The 20,614-nt window shown below is 35.6% G+C and overlaps 1 protein-coding gene across 3 annotated transcripts in view; it reads right to left on the bottom strand.

Annotated features, from left to right (window-relative positions):
• Su(z)12 (Polycomb protein Su(z)12) overlaps nucleotides 1–14,383 on the bottom strand; it is a 498,478-nt gene extending 484,095 nt beyond the window's left edge. For 2 of the 3 annotated variants that reach the window (XM_090397603.1, XM_090397605.1), the window contains exon 1: nucleotides 14,258–14,383. In XM_090397603.1, the coding sequence (XP_090253729.1) occupies nucleotides 14,258–14,357 (100 nt within the window). In that variant the 5' untranslated portion in view covers nucleotides 14,358–14,383. Of the gene's footprint in view, nucleotides 1–7,144; nucleotides 7,267–14,257 lie in introns of those variants that run through there. The other variant, XM_090397604.1, reaches the window with a different exon arrangement.
• Nucleotides 14,384–20,614: the final 6,231 nt, after the last annotated feature.

The raw sequence follows: 20,614 nt of genomic DNA on the forward strand, positions 1-20,614 counted from the left end.
AGAAGCAAAGAAGTTTAATTAAAACCTCATTTTAATTAAAAATGGAAATATACAACAAAATTAATAAAGCTGGTATGGTAGAAAGTCAACTGAAAAAATTTATATGGAATAAGAGCAAAATTAGTCAAAAAAAAAAAACAAAACAAAGGCATATGACAAGGTACCGAGAGGTATTTTGGACAAGCTGTCCAAAATACCACAATTACCCTATATAGTATAATTGGATTATATCAAGGAATACAGTGTATTTTTTATTTGAAGTCAGCAGTAGAATGTACGGAGATACAGGGAGATGGTTTGATGTTAAATCATATGTCAGACAAAGGTGCACATTAACTGCACTTATTCATCATTTACATCTTGGATAACATTATGAATTTATCATCAGCATAAAGTAAACAGCTGATATCGAAATTCGAGAAGATAATCTCAGCTGTTTACTTTATTATTATTATTATTATTAAACAAGACCTCATGGAGTCAAAGACTCATCTAGGAGGTCCCTTTATCTTACACACACATCTCATCATACCGTGTCTTAAACACATTCAAACTACTTGCAGACACCACGCTCTCAGGCAAGGCATTCCAATCACTCACAACTCTGCACGAAAAAAACCTGCCTCTCACTCCCTTACTCACACCCTCCTTATACAGTTTCCAGGGATGACCTCTGGTTCTCCCCTGATCTCCCACTATTCTCTGTAGAACTTCTCCACCATTGATCCTATAACAACCCCTTACCAACTTGTAGGTCTCTATCATATCTCCCCTCTTCCTTCTCTCCACGAGACTCTGCAAATTACATCTTTTCAATCTTTCCTCATACTCAACATTCCAGAGGTCAGAAACTACCTTAGTCAGTCGCCTTTGGACCCTTTCCAACATCTCTTCATCCTTCTGAAAACCCGGTGACCAAATTTGGGCACAATAGTCCAAGTGTGGCCTAATCAAAGCCTTATACATTGGAACAAGTATCTCCCTACTTCTACATGTCAGTGTCCTCCGCATCATTCCCAGAAGTCTTTGTGTTGTCTTCACAATTTTGGCGATGTGTCCCCTAAATTTTAGATCCTTATCCACTATCACCCCCAGATCTCTTATTTCCTCTACTTCCAACAATATATTCTCACCAAGCATAAATTCTGCATCCCATCTTTGTTTTCCAAATTTTAAAACTTTACATTTTGCAACATTGAACTCACATCCCCATTTGCTTGCCCAATCACTCAATTTATTCAAGTCTTCTTGCAAGGCCACAACATCTTCACTACTCTTTATGGTTCGTCCCAACTTTGCATCATCTGCAAACAACTGAATATCTCCATCCAAATCTTCACCAATATCATTAATATATAAGTTAAATAGTAATGGCCCCTGAGGCACTCCACTAGTGACTTTGCTTTTCCTGGATATTGCACCCCCATACACAACTTGTTGATACCTATCAGACAGCCAGTCTCCAATCCAATGCACTAATCTAATATCCAACCCCATCTGCTCTAGTTTGACTGTCAACTTATCATGAGGTACTCTATCAAAAGCCTTTGCGAAATCCAAGTATATTACTGTGTATCCTTCTCCTCTGTCCAAGGAAGCAGTCACTTTATTGTAATAAGTAAGTAGATTACTAAAACATGACCTCCCTTTAGCAAATCCATGCTGTCCATCAAAGATTATACCATTGTTGTCAACCCAACTCTGGATCCTAGTTCTCACAAGCTTCTCCAACAACTTAACCACAACACCTGACACACAGATAGGCCTATAGTTTGATGCTTGAGTTCGATCACCTCCTTTATGAAGTGGCACAATCTTGCACTCCTTCCACTCTTTAGGAACTTGACCAAGTGCAAGACTCGTATTAAAAAAATATGTCAAGGCAGGTGTCAACTCTCTGGCACACTCCTTCAGAATACGTGGTGATATATTATCAAGTCCCACAGCCTTATTTACATCTAGTTTACTCAACTCCCCAAACACCTCTTGCTCACTTACAGTCAGTCTCTCCTCCCCATCATCAACTGCTCTTAATCTCTCCATGAAGTCACATTCACAAGATTGAAAGATCTTTATGAATTGCTCATTAAGTATCTCCACAACACATTCTGCAACAGCTGTCTTTATACCATTTCCTCCAATCAATGTCATCCTTCCATAATCATTCTTTCTTTTGCTGGCTACATATCGAAAGAACTCCCTAGGATTCTTTTTGGCTTCATTAGCTAACTGCTGTTCATACCTCTCTTTAGCTACTCTCACCAACCAAGTCACCCTCCTTGCCTGGTCTTTGTAGACCTCATGAAATTGGTTACTTCCACTTCTCTTATGCTGTCTCCACAATGCCTTTTTTTTCTGTATTGCATGCTTAATCTCTTTATTCATCCATCTCACACCTACCTTATTTAACCTTCTCACCCGTGGTATACATTTAGACATTGCATCTACTAAATAGTTTTTGAAAATCCCCCAAGCTGCATTGATCTCTTTTCCAGCTAACTCCTCATTCCATGCTACATCTGCAAGCTGTCTCCTGAGCTCTTCATAATCACCCCCCCCCTTGTAGTTCCACATATACCCTTTTTTCACAGGGGTCCTTGCACTGCTGGCAACCACCCAGGTAATCACCTCATGGTCACTTTCACCAATTGGTGGATGATTTGACACCTCATTTATAATTACATCCTCCGATGAGATGACCAAATCCAAGACCCTTAATCCTCGTGTGCCCTCTGTTACATACTGTCTGAGGTAGTTATCCCTCAAAAACTCAAGAAACTCATTTTCTTTACTTCCAGTCGCTATCTTTTCAATTCAGTCTATATTGCCATAATTAAAATCACCCATAATGATCACCCTTTTCTTATTTGCTTGGCTTATTTGACTATACATTTCACTATCACCACCATCCACATTACCAGGTCTATAACAACATCCCACCAAGTATTTGATTCTATTCACCTCTATCTCACACCATACTGCCTCAAAACCACTGGCTCTATTTCCCTCTTGCATCTCTACCTTGTATGGACATAACTCTTTCTCTATCATCAATAGCACTCCCTCTCCCTTTTTATCCCTTCTATCCTCACGAAACACATCATACCTTTCCATCTCTATTCCTGTCAGGATGTCGTCCTCATCTAACCATGTCTCACTTATTCCAACAATCTCTGGGTACACAGACACATATGCTGATGATAAATTCAGTACAGCTCCTTAATAAATCCAGCACAAGTCTGCAGGATTCCCTAACTAAACAGAATAACTGCTGTAATAAATTTCGTATGAAAATCAGTAAAAAGACAAGAACAAAGAAAATAGGCAGAAAAATTGAAAACTTCAATAGCATCCTGAATGAAGAATTTATAGAACAAGTAAAACATTTCAGCTATTTAAGCACAATTTTTAGTGAAAATGGCGAATTAACTATGGAAATAGAATAGACAACAGAATTAACAAATCTGCTATGATAGGAAGTCAACTAAACAAATTTATATGGAATAAGGGCGAAATTAGTCAAACTCTAAACAAGCAGTATACAAGACAGTGTTTAAACCAAGCTTAACATGTGGATCTGAGAGCTAGGTTGGAAATAAAACACTTGAACAAAAAGTGGAGACCATAAATATGAGAGTACTCAGAAAGATAAGGAGAGTGAACAGAGGGCATCAATGGCAGTATCATATTAAAAAAGAAGTTATCTGGAAGAACTGGACGTTGTTAGAATTCAGAAATGTGTTAGTAGAGCTAATCTCAGGCAGTATTAAATGGAATGGGAGAGGAAAGGTTAGAAAAACAAGTGTTTTTTTGCCATGATGGCACAAAAAAGAACCAGAGGAAGGCAGGATCTAAGTGGATTCATCAATAAGTGGATTAGAAGATGAAGATACATTATCTAATAATACTGGAGTCTTGATAAATTAATTTGAAGGAAAATTGGTGATAAGAAGTTAGTAATGATGTAACTTTATTTCCTGTTATTACTATCACAATATCTTGTATATCCCTTGAGGAATGTCAAGAATCTGATCATTATGATCAAATAGGTGTTAGAACATTGTACTGTACTGCACTCAGTGCTACAATAAAACATTACTTTTACTGTGCTGTGCAATACAGGAATTAGAGAATCAGTGTAGTGTTATGTCTTAGGAATATTATTTTTAGAGAAAAAAAATGAGAGAGAAACATGAATAAAAAAGGAATAAATATCTATGACAACCGCAAACTGTGCAGGTGGATTTGCTTACAAAGTGTTCAATCATCCACATGAAACTGATAGCGTGCCCAGACAGATGTCATAAAATTCAATGCCTTCATCCTTCCCTGTTATAATTTACTAAGATCAACATCATATACATACACTATTACTGGCAAGTGTTTGCACTCAGGTAAGGGATTAAACCTCCCTTTAATCCCTTGCCTCTATGTTTTCAAACCAAGTAAATCAAATCCACATGAATTATGGTGTTATATACCACAGTAACAATAACTCATACCACAACTATAAAGTACTGATTTATAATGACTCTACTTGTATTTATGCCTATTCGTTTCCTGCTTAAACATGCCAATCACACAAACAGTTAATTTCTTATTAATATAAACTGAAATACAATTCATTACAGATTTAGTAATTTAAATGAATCATCCACTAGCTTAATTATGGGTTAGTTATAGTCTGAAACCAACCATTTTTCCTTCCACATAGCTCTGATTTTCCAGGAAAGCACAAAGCACACAGTGGCAACATGAAACTAAGTGACATGGACAAAAGACTAGAGTACTAATTAGGAGGCCTCCATGGGCAGCTGTTCGCAAATTAGGGTGTAAACCGGGATATTTGATGATTAGTGTTTCCTATATTTTGGAAAGTTTAATGCAACATTTAATAGAAATCAGCGATCAGCCTAATTTATTCAAATTAGGCTAATCTCTGAGCAGCTGCAGATTCTAAAAACAGCATTTCTCTTCTAAATTTAATGTGATGGAGCATGGTAGTCTTTTTCCAATAGATTCTATGAGCCATACCCAAAGCATGGTCTACAAGACCTGACTGACCATAGAGATGAATGAAGATGTTATAGTTATCTTCCTATCAGTCCATAGTAGGCCAACTTGCAGGAACAGGGAACTCAATATACACTATGAATTGAGGAAAGACGGTTTGATTTTTAGTGAAGCAGATAAAATTGGCTAGCTTCAAGTGAGTCGCAAAACGTGCAGAGGTTCCATTTCTTCAAAATGCTGGCTATTTTTTCTGAAGTGCCTCAGACTACTTCTTCTTCCTTGTGTTATATCCCGCTTGGTGCATGGTCCACTATTATACATGAGACTTTAAGTGATCCCAACTGGTTTGTCACATAGCCTGACATTGAGGAGATATGTATTTGTCTGTAGATGGGTTCACAGGGCCATTCTGTTTTGAGAGATGAAAAACCCAAGTAACAAGGAGAAAAAACCCTCCACCTTCATATGAGACGACTGACTAACTCACCTTTAGTCAAAAGAGACCAGTTATCTGGTCTCTTTCAACTTCTTCACATCACGGATGGGAATCAAACCAGGTCTTTCTGACCAAAGGGTTTCATCCATACTGACTGAGCTAAAGAGGTTCAATGTGCCTCAGACATAAGGGATGATAATAGCATTACTAAAATCTTTCGGAAGACAAGGTCCCGCTTGATGCATGGTCCGCTATAGGCAGGATTGATTTTTTTTTTGATATGTGGAAACTGTAGCCATTAGATAAGGTGTGGTGTATATGATTAATTTACACTTGCTATAAGAGAGGAGCCTCATTGGAACAAAGGTTATAGGTTCTACTGGTTAGTGTTTTCATGATACCATATTGTTGAGAGGGAGGTAATGGGAATGTTTATGAATGTATCTGCCTGAGTGAGTGGGTTTCCTGTATACTGAAAAGGACAGGGTTAGGCATGTTACCAAAGTTTCTGAAAAATTACCTACTGAAGCGAGAAAGGAAAGAGTAATGTGTGTATGAGCCATGAGGCCAAATAGAGAACACATCATCCACTTGTAATTTATGTTCGTGGTATTGATGACAACAGAGAATGATTAGAAAATAATATTTAACTTATTTGTTGATATTTCTCTGGTATTATATCCAGCATCTTCAGATTACAAAAACAGTTTCACACAAAAAAGAAAAAACAAATATTAATTAGATCTTAAAATGACTTGCCATAATGATAGTGCCAGGTGTATTTTTTTATATTCACCAAGGTAGATGTCAACAGTTCTTCCTGTCTGTCCATAGTAAGCTCGGTCACAAGTACAGGGTATTTTCTAAACTCCTGGATGTGATATAGAAGAGAATTCGTCCTTGGGTGAATGGATAAGAGCTGCCCATCATCACCCGCTCTCCCAAACCCTCTCAACAATATGATACCATAAAAACTAAGACCCTACAATGTTTGTGCCAGTGAGACTGCTCTGCAACAAATCTCAGCCATATATATGCACCGATTTATCTAATGGCTACAATTCCTACAGAATCAAAATGATCAATCTAATCCACAACCAACTGTTCAGAAGAATTTCAGTAATGCCATCACCATCATCCACATCCAAGCCACATAAAAAAAAAACTGCCTGAATTCTAAAGAAATTAAACCTTTGCACTGCTTTCAAGCCACTTAGCTACCCTAATCCATTTCACGAAAATCCAACCACCTTCTCTCTCAGTTCCTGGTGTATACAGAGTTCCCTGTTCTTGCAAGAATGCCAACTTGCAAGAACAGGGAACAAACAGGAAGTTCAGCCACCATCTGTATAGAAAACAAAAAAAAAATATTCTCAAATCATGACTCGGATCAATCAGACCTTGCAGACCATGGTCTGAATAATATTCAAAAAAATCAACTGGAAAAAAACCACCATGCTCTGTCACAGCAAGTTTCAAAGAGGAAGATTGTTTTCAGAATCGGCAGCTGCCCTCAGAAATCAGACTAACATGAATAAATATTGATGCATAAAATTCCCCAAAATATGGGAATCCTATGAGATCATAGTTTACATCTGAGGTCTCCATAGGGGGACACCTCATGTCTGTCCATGAGTTTCAGTTAAGTCTGTAGCTACATAAATATCCTTCAAAAACCATCTGGATTTGACTTACCCAGGAATATATGGAAAACTGCTAAGAGGATCCATACAGGTCACGGTGTATGCGGAGAGTTACTATCAAAGTAGGGAAGATACCGAATCCCCACTGCCCTTGTGGAGTGAAGTTCCAAACCATCCGTCATATATAGTTCAGGAATGCGAGTTAATGGCATATCCGGGTGAATTAAAGGACATTTTTGACCTATCCTCAGAGGCGATCAATTGGATTAAAAATCTAAATGTAAAAATATGACTAAATTTCTGTTTGATGTCATATATTTAATGCCTGAATTTTATTTGTTTGTCTATGTTTTACTTTATATTATAATTTTATATATTTGTATCTTATCCATATTCATATGTATTTTATTTTATTCCATTTTAATCATGTGTATATGCCATACGATAAATAAATAAATAGTTAAGTTTGTACTGCCTTTCTGTGTTACAACTTTTATTTTATACTCCCTGAAGATGTGTCTGAGCCGACCTGGTTGGCCGAGTGGTTAGAGTGTCTGCTTTCCAGCCAGGAGGCTGGGGTTTCAAATCCCACCATAGGCATGGATGTTTGTGAATGTCCTACTAACTCTGTGTGGAAAGGGAATCTGTGACCTTACCACTTCTTCTAGCAGAAGACTTCACTCCCACAACCCGGTGAAGTATAGGAGTGATCATACAGCATCTACTGACGTCAAACGTAGAAAGAAAAAAAAAAAAAAAAAAAAAAGATGTCTCTGTGACAGACAAAATAATGGAAGATTAAATAGTTTTATAATCCTTTCCCACTATTGTTTTACTCCATTAATTCTCCATCATCAGTTCCTCACAGTACTCTTAAGCTTTAACACATAGATGTACATACAATGATATACTTACATTTGACAAGGCTTTTAATAGATTGCTGTCCTTACCAACTTTTATCACCATCCTAGCCTACTTATTATACTTTTTGTGCAACTGATTATTATTATGATTATTCGTCTTGTACTGCCTTCTTCCAAATTGCATGCATAATACCTTCATTCAGCCATTCGACACCTACCTTATTTGGCTTTTTGACCATCGCAGTACATTTACACTTTTATTTATTTATTCATATGGAGTTTCCTCCCTTTTTCTCCCCCTGTCCCTATTGGGGTGAGTTGAGTCCCCTCATGTGGAGTTAACTGTTTATGGCTGTAGATCCGTGTGTTCATGGGACTGGTTTGCCTGCTTGCGGGATGAAAAACGACAGATAAACTGGCGGAAAAAACCCCTACTGCCCGCGCCCAAGACCGGCTAACTTGGCTATGGCTGAGGTAGATCCTCAAATTCCTCACGTCTTCGACGGGAATTGAACCTGGGACACTTCTTCCCCAGTTATATGGTTGCGAAGTGCACAGCCACTAGGCTAACCGTGCGGACTACATTTACACTGTGGTGCTGTTAAGTATCATTTATCTCCTGCCCACTTAACTTTGTCATTCCAAGCTATAGTTCCAAATGTCTTCGAAGCTTTTTATAATCACCTGCTTTGTAGTTCCAATATTCTTTCCTTCCAGGTCTTCATATAACAAACCACTACTGACTTGATCATAGAGGATCTTTAGGTGAGCAGATAAGGTCTGCTCATCCAACATCCACTTCACCATCTGAACCATCCCTTGTACAGGTGTACAACATCCATTGCTCCAGCAAGCTTACATATTTTGGACAAACAAGAAGAACTGCCAATATCTGTCTAGAAGAACAGAAAATATATCCTTCATTACACCACAGTTATTACAAGATGGCAGACGATACTATGGATGCAGACTGCCCAATGCAGTGGAAGAAAACCTTCTCCTATACAGAAAAAGATTTAAACCAAAGAGACTATTTCTGGAATTCACCACATAACATTTCCAAAACCTGAAAAAATTCAGCTCCGTCATAATGCTAAAATCTAAGAGACCATCACCTTGCCCATAGAGGACGCCAGTCAGGACTGTAGGAGCCCGCCTTTTACAATAATCTTTCTTCCTACTAGTGTGCTTGCGTGCAAGTGTTCGATATCTCTTTTTATTGATGTGAAGATGCCTTGGTGACCAAGGTGAAATTTCGACTTATTAATTTAATTAGCCACCTGCTGGTTTGAGTGATCATGAGGTATTGGTATGGAAGGTGGTCAAACAGGAAAAGGTCACTGTCAAGAAGGTATATATGTGAAAGTATAAGGTGAGGGATTATGAGAAGCTGCATAGTCAACTAATATTAACATGTTGAGTTGAAGAGCTGTAAAGAAAAGATGCTGACTGTGTGTGGAAATGCTACGACAATATCTGACATAAGCAATGTATAAATGCATATCAAGAGTTAAGCAAATAAACAGAGTAGGAGTGAGATGGTTGGACAGTGAAATCAAGCAAGCAGTGTGGGAAAGGATGTTATAAGGAAAGTATAAAATAGTTTGTAGTGAACAGATGCATGAGGAATACAAACTACAAGCCAGAAAGGCGAAAAGCACAGTAAAAAAAAAAAACCAGAATATGATGAGAGATTGGCAAGTCAAAGAAGATTCTTTTATTCTTTTGGCATGTGGCAAGCAAGAGGAAGAATAATTATAGAAGAGCAATACTGATAACCACAGCAAAGAATACAAGTGAGTTATTTAATGAGCACTTTATCAGTGTATATCATGCTAATATAAATGATGCTGTGCAACATGCAGAAGGGAGGTGAACATTAGAATAATTACAGGTGAAAGAATCAGCAGTGTATCAAGTGTTGATTAGATTTAATGTTAATAAGGAATGAATGACATGTCACCATGTATTTTTAAGGAATGTGCAAGCATTAGATATGCACTTATGTTCATTAATGAGTGTCTTTCACTAGGGAAGGTTCATAAGGAGTGAAAAGAAGGCAAAATAGTACAACTCCACAACATGGTTCTAAGAAGTTTCCAATTAGAGACCAGTCTGTATAGCTGCAGTTGTGATAAAAATATTGGAGAAAATTGTTAGGAACAGAATATAAGATTATACAGACAGACATAGGAATCTCTACAAAGGTCAGAATGGGATTGTGAAGGGTAAGTCTAGTCTTAGCAATCTGCTTATATTTTATGATAAGGTGACAAATGTATGGGATAAAGAAGATTCAGATACAGTGATAGTCTTGGACTTTATAAACATTTGATAGATTACATGACAAATTGGTGTAAAAGTTGCATAAGATAACAGATAACAGACTGGTTGGATAAATTGAAGACTGGCTTTCTGAAAGATATTAACAAGTTGTGTATGACAGAGCAGTATCTCAGAAAATGAAGGTAATGACTGATACACCTATTCTTGGGTTTGTAGTGTTTAACATATTTGTTAATGATATTTCATGTGAATTTACTGGGGAATTTCAAATGTTTGCCCATTATGCAAAGTTAAGTAAAATTGTCAGGAGTAGTACTAATATTAATTCTCTACAAGAAGATTTGAACAAACTTTTAACTTGGACAAATGAGTAGGGTTGTAGTTTTAATATTAATAAATGCACTTTAGGTTGCAGAGATACAAAAGTGCATAGTGTATTAGTAGAGCTGTGCTTCAAGAAGTGATGAGATTAGGGCACAAGGTAAGCGTTAGGAAAACTGCACATCATATTTCTGTTATGATAAGAAGCACATTTACATCTAAAGATAAAGAGGTGGTGATTCTGTTGAACAAGGTGAACAACATTGGTGAACACTGCAACAAATTTATTCGAGGCCATGTTCGATTGTTCCATGGACTGTAAGAAAAGAATTCATTTTTATGGATGACAATGCCACACCACATAATATATGAGCAGTGGAGATACTTCTGGAGACTGAGAATTTAATTGAATCAAGCAGCCAGCATGCTGCCTAGATCTCAACTCCGTTGAACACATTTGGGATGCAATAGGAAGATGAATTACTGCTTGAAATTCCCCTCCAGAAAACAAACCAGGCCTTAAGTTCCTTGCTCTAAAGGACAAGTGGGCTATTTTGCCTCAAGAACTGAATCACTTGGTGCTAATTATGGTACAATGGGGCGAGAGCTGAATCCCAGTTTGGGGTGAACATATTCCATACTGATATGTCTCTCTGCATAGTTTTCTGTAAGGATTGTACATTAATTCCTTAATTACATCCTTAGGAAATTTGTAACTTTTGCCTAAAATGAATTGCAATTTAATTTGTACAAAATTTATAACACAATTTTTGTGTAATATAATTTATTAGAATTCTGTATTTAGTATTAGTCATGAATTTTTTTTTAATATACAGGTAAAAATATAGTTTGCCCTTAGCTTTTGGACACCAGTGTAGTTCATATTCCAATCCCATACTCCACAATTTATAACAGTCTTCCATTTTGTATCCTGTCAAAATCTTTAGCAAAGTCTAAAAGTATCATGAGATATCCATTCTCCCTTGTCAAATTCAACAGTAACATTATTATAAAATGTAAGCCAGTTGCTGAAACATGACCTTTGCTTGGTAAACTGTTCATCGCAAAGTACAGATTCTTTGTCAAACCCATGTATATGAGCTCTTACTAACTTTTCCAAAATCTTTTCTTGTGAAGATTTTAGAAAAGTTAGTAAGAGATCCTCAGATCCTGATCGGTCAATAGAGACCTTCAAGATGTTTGACACATTAGACTTTACAAACCTTGTTTAAACAATGAGTGTAAAGTATATATATATATATACATATATATAAATTTATAATAAATTTAGTTTAATCCTATATCCAAGTGTAAGTTTGCACCTGAAGTATCTTCAGGACTGAGGTAACTCATGATAAAGGTGGACCAAGCTCTCATCACTCCTTGTCTTAGTCAGTGAGAGCCAGACCCAGAGGTGATGACACTAAGGTGGAAGCAAGGGAGAGGTCATATTTACCTATACGAGTTGCCAAAAAGTTTTCACCTTATTATTAAATTACTCTGGATTTAGAGAAAGATGTTGGAAGTTTTTCCCCACTTGGCTAGACTATAATAAATTTAGTTTAATCCTTTATCCAAGTGAAAGCCAACAAAGTTTGCGCCTGAAGTATCTTCAGGACTGAGGCAACTCATGATAGAGGTGGACCAAGCTCTCATCACTCCTTGTCTTAGTATCTCCCATAATGCAAAGCACATTTTCTTGCAGACATGTATAATGCTATGCATTAAGGGAAGGGCCACTACCCAGACCAGTTTCGAACTTTGAGGTCTAGCCACTACCCAGAGGTGGTATAGGTAAATATGACTTCTCCATTGCTTCCACCTTAGTATCACCACCTCTGGATCTGGCTCCCACTGATGAGACCTCAATAAAGGTCGAAACCAGTCTGAGTAGTGGTCCTTCCCTTAATGCATAGCATTATACATATCTGCAAGGAGATGTGCTTTGCATTATGGGAGATACTGAGACAAGGAGTGATGAGAGCTTGGTCCACCTTTACTATGAGTTGCCTCAGTCCTGAAGATACTTCGGGTGCAAACTTTGTTTGCTTACACTTGGATAAAGGATTAAACTAAATTTATTATAGTCTAACCAAGTGGAAAATAAACTTTCAAGTTCTTCATCAGTGAATCAGTTTAAGGAGACGTGTACTGTGTGAATACTGATAAATTCTGCCTCCCATGGTGAAATTTTTATTGTATTGTGGACAGTATGTAGATATATTGTGAACTATACTGTGAGCCTCCTGCAATAAGTCTTTTGACTCATTGGAGATATCCATTAACAATAATAATAATAACTACTTTTCAATCTGCTACACAACTGACTACATGATGTGTAAGCAATTTCTAAACAATAAGTAACTACTGATGTAACTCATGTAATAAGTAACTCATGCTTATAAGAGCATGAATACAGTAGACATATATGACTAAGTCAATTTATTACTGACTCATGAATGAAATGAATTTCATATTGTACATACACTCCATATATATGGAGTACATATACACAATTAAGGGTAATTAAAAAAAATTAAAAAAATAAAGTTCTATGTTTTTCTAACAAAATCATATGATATAAATACTTGTCTTATTGCAAACTACAGAGACATTCATTAATGGGAGTGTTGTTTCAAATCTTTAAAATAGAAAATATATAACATTTCATGCATTAGAAAACAAGTTTGGTTCAGTTCCTTCATTGTGCTGAAGATATGCTGATCATTATCTATTACATTCATATAATGTTTAAAAAATGATTACTTATGAACTAATCTTTCCTTTAATGATATTGGATTCTACTGATATCTTCAGTGCTTATTTATAGTATGAAATTTTCAATATCCTTCTCACAAAATTTCAGATTAACCATTATTTTTAACAAATAACAACTACTTAATATTAGTACTTCGCTAATATTACGTTCCGGTTCCTGACTATCTAGAAGGAAACTAATCATTCATGGTGTACGCCTGATGCTATTTAGAACTGGGTGGAAGGTAATATGTTGTTCATATCTGATTATCTGATAAATGATACTACTGTTGTATTCATTTCCCTACTACCGCTTTTTAAAATCTGCATTTTCGAAATTAGATGTATTAAAAAAAAAAAAAAAAAAACCTCTGTTAATGGCTGTACAACGCGGATATGAGGGAGAATCCTAAACATTACATTACAGCAATACAAAATCTATGATCATGATGCATAGCACTTTTCAAAAAAAAAAAAAAAAAAAAATTATTTATTTATTTAAAGCAGTTTATAATCAAGTACACGCAATATTAAAAAAAAAAAAAAATAAAATTTACACAATGTTTGTTTTATGACTACAACAGATATCAGAAAACAAAATTTAAAAAAATTATCTAATTTAAAATATTATAACACGCATTATAACATTATAAAAATAGAAATATCCTGAAGCATTAACATAACCGCATTTTTAAGAGGATGTACAAAAAAGTTATCTGCGTTTTATAAAACATTATTTGTTGTCTTTGTAAATATTGAAATATTTTTTAAAACACCCATAAATTTCTCAAATGAAGATGAGAGCCGACATTAGGCTTAAGAGATGCATCTCGCTCTAACCCTGAAGAGTCTGAAGTGGTACATTACGGTACGTTATAACATGAAGTAGGATGTTTAGTTTAAATGCTGTTATCACCTAACCCGCAGCTCATACTCACTTTCAAATGCCTGAAGAAACAACTCATGGTCAGTTTGGACAAGTTCACAGCACGAATCTTTCGCATTTTCCAGTGGTTTGTCCCGCTTTTTAGGCGGCATATTGATAGACCCACACTGTGGATTCAAAATAATTTCGATAAAAAATCCGCGGGAACAGCTTCCATACAAAAGCACATTGGAAGGCAGTCGAATGGAACTATGGGAGAATTCGCCCTCTATGAAGAAATGTTGGATCTATCATTGTAAGAACATTATGGAACAGAAGACAATTATATTAGAGGGCTATAAGTGAAGAAGTATCCGGATGTTTCATTTAAATGTACAGCTATAGAAATCGTGGAAGTGGCATGATTTTCTTGCGCATTAAATTGTAGTCTGTTTGGTCATTTGTATTATTGAGTAGAAAGAATGTTTTGTTCAATGAAAAGTAACGAAAAGTGAGTTCCCTGCCAACATAATTTAAACTGCATTGGTAATTTTTTTTTCTTTAAAAAAGACAAGTGTTTAATCTGGGTATTAATTGTAAAAGGTAGTCGAAGAATGATCTCTTTGATCATTGCTGGAAGTTTAAAAACAAAAACTGAAAGCATTATTCAAGTTGTTATTGTAAGTAATATAATTAACGTTACATTAAACTTATTAGTTGTTATAATGGGTCAATGTAACTTCAGATATAAGAAACAAAACTAATCCATATTATATTTTCAATGTTGTGTATAATAATGGAACTTAGAGTTAAGAGAGTGCCGCGTACTCTCTTTGGGAAATGAAATCTCACTGTTATTGCAGCCTGTGTATTGAAATGGACTGCAAGTTGACAATATATAGGAAGACTGAGTTTATGTCCCTAAATATAAGAGTTCGTAGCTGAAAATACTCATTTATTACTGTGGCAAATATTTTCTTGTTTTAGTGTATTGGTGATAGCCAAATGACAGTGTCAGGTTCCCTGAATAAAACCCCACATTATCTACCTCGTGGATGGGTGTGATTTTTTAAAAGCGCATTTTGACATTCATTTTCTTCATCTGTTGTGTGGAACAATCTTTGGTGGTTTGGTCATGCTGACTGGACTGAGAAGCTATGATCAACAAACGCCTGTGATATATTTATTTCCTTCTTACAGAAGTATTGTTTTTAATTACATTCAGTAGCTATGAAGAAACTATCATCAAACATATTTTTATATTAAAAATGTGAATGCATGAATGGAATTTTTTCCTTTAGTGTGTGTGTTCGCACAAGCATATGTTTCACAAAAGCACCAATTAATTTTTGCCCATCATCCACAAGTTATTTTTGGATGTTTATTGATTGAACACTTACTGAAAAATTACAAGTTATATCAATTTGTTTCAAATAACCATACAAAGAAACAAAATTCTTTAAATTATGTATTGCTTGATGATGAAGGGATAACCTATAACTATTCATCAGAAAATAGTTACATGCAGTTGGATATTCATATTTTCATCTAACTCAGTTTTGTTAATTATATATAATTAATCAATTATATATATATATAGCACTCAATACCTTCCTCTGAATAGTAATTTTCTATTCAGAAAATAAATCCTCAAACTTCTGACATTTACCCTCAAAGCATGTACAATTGGTCGGCTAAATCCCCAATTTCCAGCCCATCTTCGTTTGTTCAGTATCCAGGTAGATACCTAACAGGATGTGCCACAAGGTGATGATAAAGGGATAACCGTGCAGTTGGATATTCATGTTTTCATCAAACTCAGTTTTTTAATTACCGTATTTGCCGGCATATAAGACGCACTTTTTTTCTTTGAAAATAGGTCTGAAAAACAGGGTGTGTCTTATATGCCGATACTCATCACTTTCATTTCTGGAAATTTTCTCTGTTTCGAGTTATGCGATTTCTTTCTTGCTTGCTTGCGGTTTTGAAGAAGATTAAAATGTGGGTACTCTTTCCTAGTTAGATTAGGTATTTGTTGAAAGTAGACCTACTTATTACTTTATATTTGAAATACTGTAAATTCATTATAATTTCAGTGATAAAGTTTTTTTTTTCCCCCTAAAAAATGTGTACAAAAAAAAATTGGGTGCGTCTTATAGGCCAGTGCCTCTTATACGCCGGCAAATACGGTGTATATATATAGCACTACCTTCCTCTGAATAGGAGGAATGTAATAAAATTTGTGATTTAAACTGTAACCAGTAATTTTCTCTGCATCTGTGTTTCTTTGAATCATATAATTATTAGTGGCGAAATGCTTCCAAGTGATGATCATAATTCTCTAAGATAAATAATGAAATCTAGTATTTAGATTGCTATTGAAATATGTGAGGTAACTTCATTGAATAATTTTTTTTTGGAGAGTATTAATAAATAAAAAAGTGTTTACATTACAGATTTCTAAAATGATTCATTTTGTTTTGTAATAATAAATAGTTCCACTTGCAAAATGCATCCATCCTCAATGCATGGAATTTTGTAGTCAGATTAGTGTGTTGAGGATTCATACGTCAGGGTGTCATTCATTGTTTTCTTCTATTTTTTTTTAATGTGTGTGTGTATTAGCTAATTCTTATACACTGAATGGATAAAATTCATTAGTTATTATTATTACCCAAGACCCCATGGAGTCAAAGACTCGTTTAAAAGATCCTTTTATCAAACACACAGCTCATCACTCTCAAATTCTCTGGAGACACCACACTCTCAGGCAAGGCATTTCAATCATTCACAACTCTGCATGAAAAACACCTGCTTCTCACACCCTCCTTATACAGCTTCCAGGGATGACCTCTGGTCAGTGTCCCCCACATCATTTCCAGAAGCCTTTATGTTGTCTACACAATGTTGGCTATGTGTCCCCTAAATTTCAGATCTGATCTCCCACTATTTTGTATAGAACCTCTCCAGCACTGATCCTATGATGATGATGAACAGCCTATTTTTCTACCCACTGTAGGGTGAAAGCCTCTCCCATTGTGGGAGGTTTTGGGTCTACTACTCCCATGGTGACCCAATCCATATTGGGAGAATGTATCTATACTTAGGTGAAGGAGTGTATGAAGGTGGAAGACAATCACAAACATCCATTGTGATTGTCTTTCACAATCACAAACATCCATTCCTACGTGGGATTCGAACCCACAGCCTATTGGCTGGAGAGCGGATATGCTAACCACTCGGCCAACCAGGCCAGCATTGATCCTATAACAACCCCTTAATAACTTGTAGGTTTCTATCATATCTCCTCTCCTCCTCCTCCTGTCCACCAGACTCTGCAAGTTGCATCTTCTCAATCTTTCCTCATACTCAACATTCCAGAGGTTATAAACTACCTTAATCAGTCGCCTCTGGACCCTCTCCAACATCTCTTCGTCCTTCTGAAAACTAGGTGACCAAATCTGGGCACAATAGTCTATGTGTGGCCTAATCAAAGCCTTATACAATGGAACAAGAATCTCTCTACTTCTACAAGTCAGTGTCCTCTGCATCATTCTCAGAAGCCTTTGTGTTGTCTTCACAATTTTGGGGCAATGTGGCCCCTAAATTTAGATCCTTATCCACTATCACCCCCAGATCTCTTGTTTCCTTCACCTCTGACAATATATCCTCACCAACCATAAATTCTGCATCCCATTTTTGTTTTCCAAATTTTAAAACCTTACATTTTGCAACATTGAACTTGCATCCCCATTCCTGTGCCCAATCTGAATGAAAGAGTGAGTATGACCATTAGTTTTTCCAATCAGTATATTCTGCTTCATGAATGTATTGGAAAAACTAATGATTAATGGGAGGCATTCATTGGCTGAGATGTTCATTACTGAAATGTTGTGCCATAGTGCATGGCGATTTTCTAGCATTTATAGTACTGTATCTTTTTTTTTTTTAAAAAAAAGTTGTAAGTATTGTGGATTTCACTTCTACAATATTTGAGTCTATTTAAACAAGATGATGTTTCTGTTATTTAGTTAATTCAGAAAGCCACCTGAATTCAGACAGTGTGATAAGAATTTTTCTAAGCCTGCTTAAGTCGGTTGATCTTAGACATGCAGATTTCTTCTTCCATTGAAATGGTATTAACATTTATGTTATGGAGATTAGCTCATATTTAGCTTGGCCATTTGTTGTGATTCCTTGAAGGGGAAAAAGTATATTATAATGGCATTGAATAATTCATTAAATTCAATCCCATTTTAATGCATCACCAGTTCTAAGCTCAATTTTTTGTATCTGGAAATCTGCTTTCAGGCTGAATTTGGGTTTATAGTAGGTAAAGCCTGCATTGTATGTCTAACACCAGTTGACCAACAGTTTTGCTATGGCATTCAGCAAGTCCATAAACATTCCACTTATTACAGACAAGAATTAAATATGGGTTTTTGTTTTTTTTCTTTGTCAAATTTAATGCAACACAAGTTCTCTCTCTCTCTCTGGATTGAAATATTAGATCAAATGAAATTTCTTTACCTGACTTTTTTAAGATGTTATGCATGTAGCTTCGAATGTATTTTGGGCATAGTGTAAAAATTTCTCTTGTAAGGTTCATTTTATTTTTTCAGAAATTTTTATGCATCCATTCAGCTTGTATTCATAAAAGAAAAGGCACAGAAGATAATCAATGAAATTGAAAATTTCTTAGGAATGAACAGATATTGACACCAGCTTAAAGGAAGGAAGCTTGTGAATTCATTCATTGTTATCTCTGATAAATATTAGGTAGTTCTCGTTAATTCTTTGTAAAATTGCTGGAGACTTATGAAAGGTCTCTTCTAAATCTCGATATGCGTGGCATGTCTCTCATTACATTCCTGACTGATAAAGTTGTTTTCAGTTATTTTTTTCTGTAACAGTGGAGAGAACTGAAAATACTTAAAGTAATTTTTATAATATACCATCTATACCAAAGCTCAGAATAGTTGAGAAAACTATCCATGTGTCAAAAAATGACTTTGAAAGAGTTAAAAGCAGGAAACTTGAATCATGACCACCATGCATTCTGGTGACCCAAAGCCGTTGGTTACAACTTTTGCTCAACACTGCTCCCATCACAGTTGCATCATCCACAGAAAAAGCTAATTTCCTAGGTACCTACTTCTCCAATTCTTATAATGCTGATTTTGGTAAATGTTGTTGTGACGTGTTCTCTTCATGTTCGAATCCGCCATCTTGTTACAATTCACTTTCATAAAAAAAAACAACTAATTGTAAATTGATCACCAATCCAAGGGTAGAGAAATTTCTGTTATACTGCGCCACTCTATCCTTAGATTAGTCTATATAAAATAGCAGGATCAATTCATGGTTAGTTAGCAGTCTCCTCATTCATTCTGGCCGAGGTATTTTATTTTCCACTTGGGATTCCCGCAAGATTCGAATTTTTATGAACGGTGCAATAAAAAGGAATTCAGGCAAACACAATAATTAGATTAACAAAATAAAACATTTAATATAAGCTATATGACACATACATAAATTCTACCTCTAATTTTAAACAATAGAATAAAGTTAAATATTAAGTCAAGTCAATCACATTAGTTCAATCTTCCAAACATTACATACACTTTCTCAGTTTCTGAGTCACAAAATTCCTACACTTAATTAAATACAATAGAACTTCCCATCTGAATGATTTCCACACAGTTCTCAGCTATGCTATACGCTTAAAGAACACCGCAGGCACTAATTGCTGTAAATATCTCTCAACAATTCTTATTTTCAAATTCTCATTCGCAAAGAATTTCCACAGTTAAAGTTAGGTTAAACGTAGCGTAACTAACATTCAATTCTTCATACATTGAAAATGATCAATATGTCAGTGCTTACCAGAAACAGTTCCTAGTACATCAATTACGTTGCGAATAACTTTCAAAATATATTTGTTGCACTTAAGAACACATTTATAAGACTTCTCCGCAGTTATAACTAAAACACTATTAATCACGCTTCACGACTATGGATATCAACTGTAAGGTACTTTGATTATCCTTGTTACCACTCATTAAATAATTAAACACTGTGCAGTTCTGCTTAGGGCGATTTAGAATTAAGTCGCAATTCTAGATTAACTGGGTTTAATCAGAATTCTTCACTGAACGTCCAGTTTCTTCATATTATCTGATTGCGGCATTAAATTCCTTTAATTATCACTGCTGACTTTACTTTCAGCTAACTATAAAATTCACTTCGTCTTTTTTCGCTTATAATTATTATCCCCTTTAACTTCTGCCCTTGAACTTTTTATTTACTTCCACCTCTCTAGTTTATACCCTTGCTTCCTTTCACTTCAAAATTTCCGTTCCAACACCCTCTTGTTACCTCTATATAATTTTTTTATTATCCTTGTCCTAGCTCACGCTCTGTTCCACTC

The sequence above is a fragment of the Typopeltis vanoorti genome, chromosome 9 (assembly GCF_054136105.1).
Source record: "Typopeltis vanoorti isolate ZY-2024b chromosome 9, IOZ_Tvanoo_1.0, whole genome shotgun sequence".
NCBI lineage: Eukaryota > Metazoa > Arthropoda > Arachnida > Uropygi > Thelyphonidae > Typopeltis > Typopeltis vanoorti.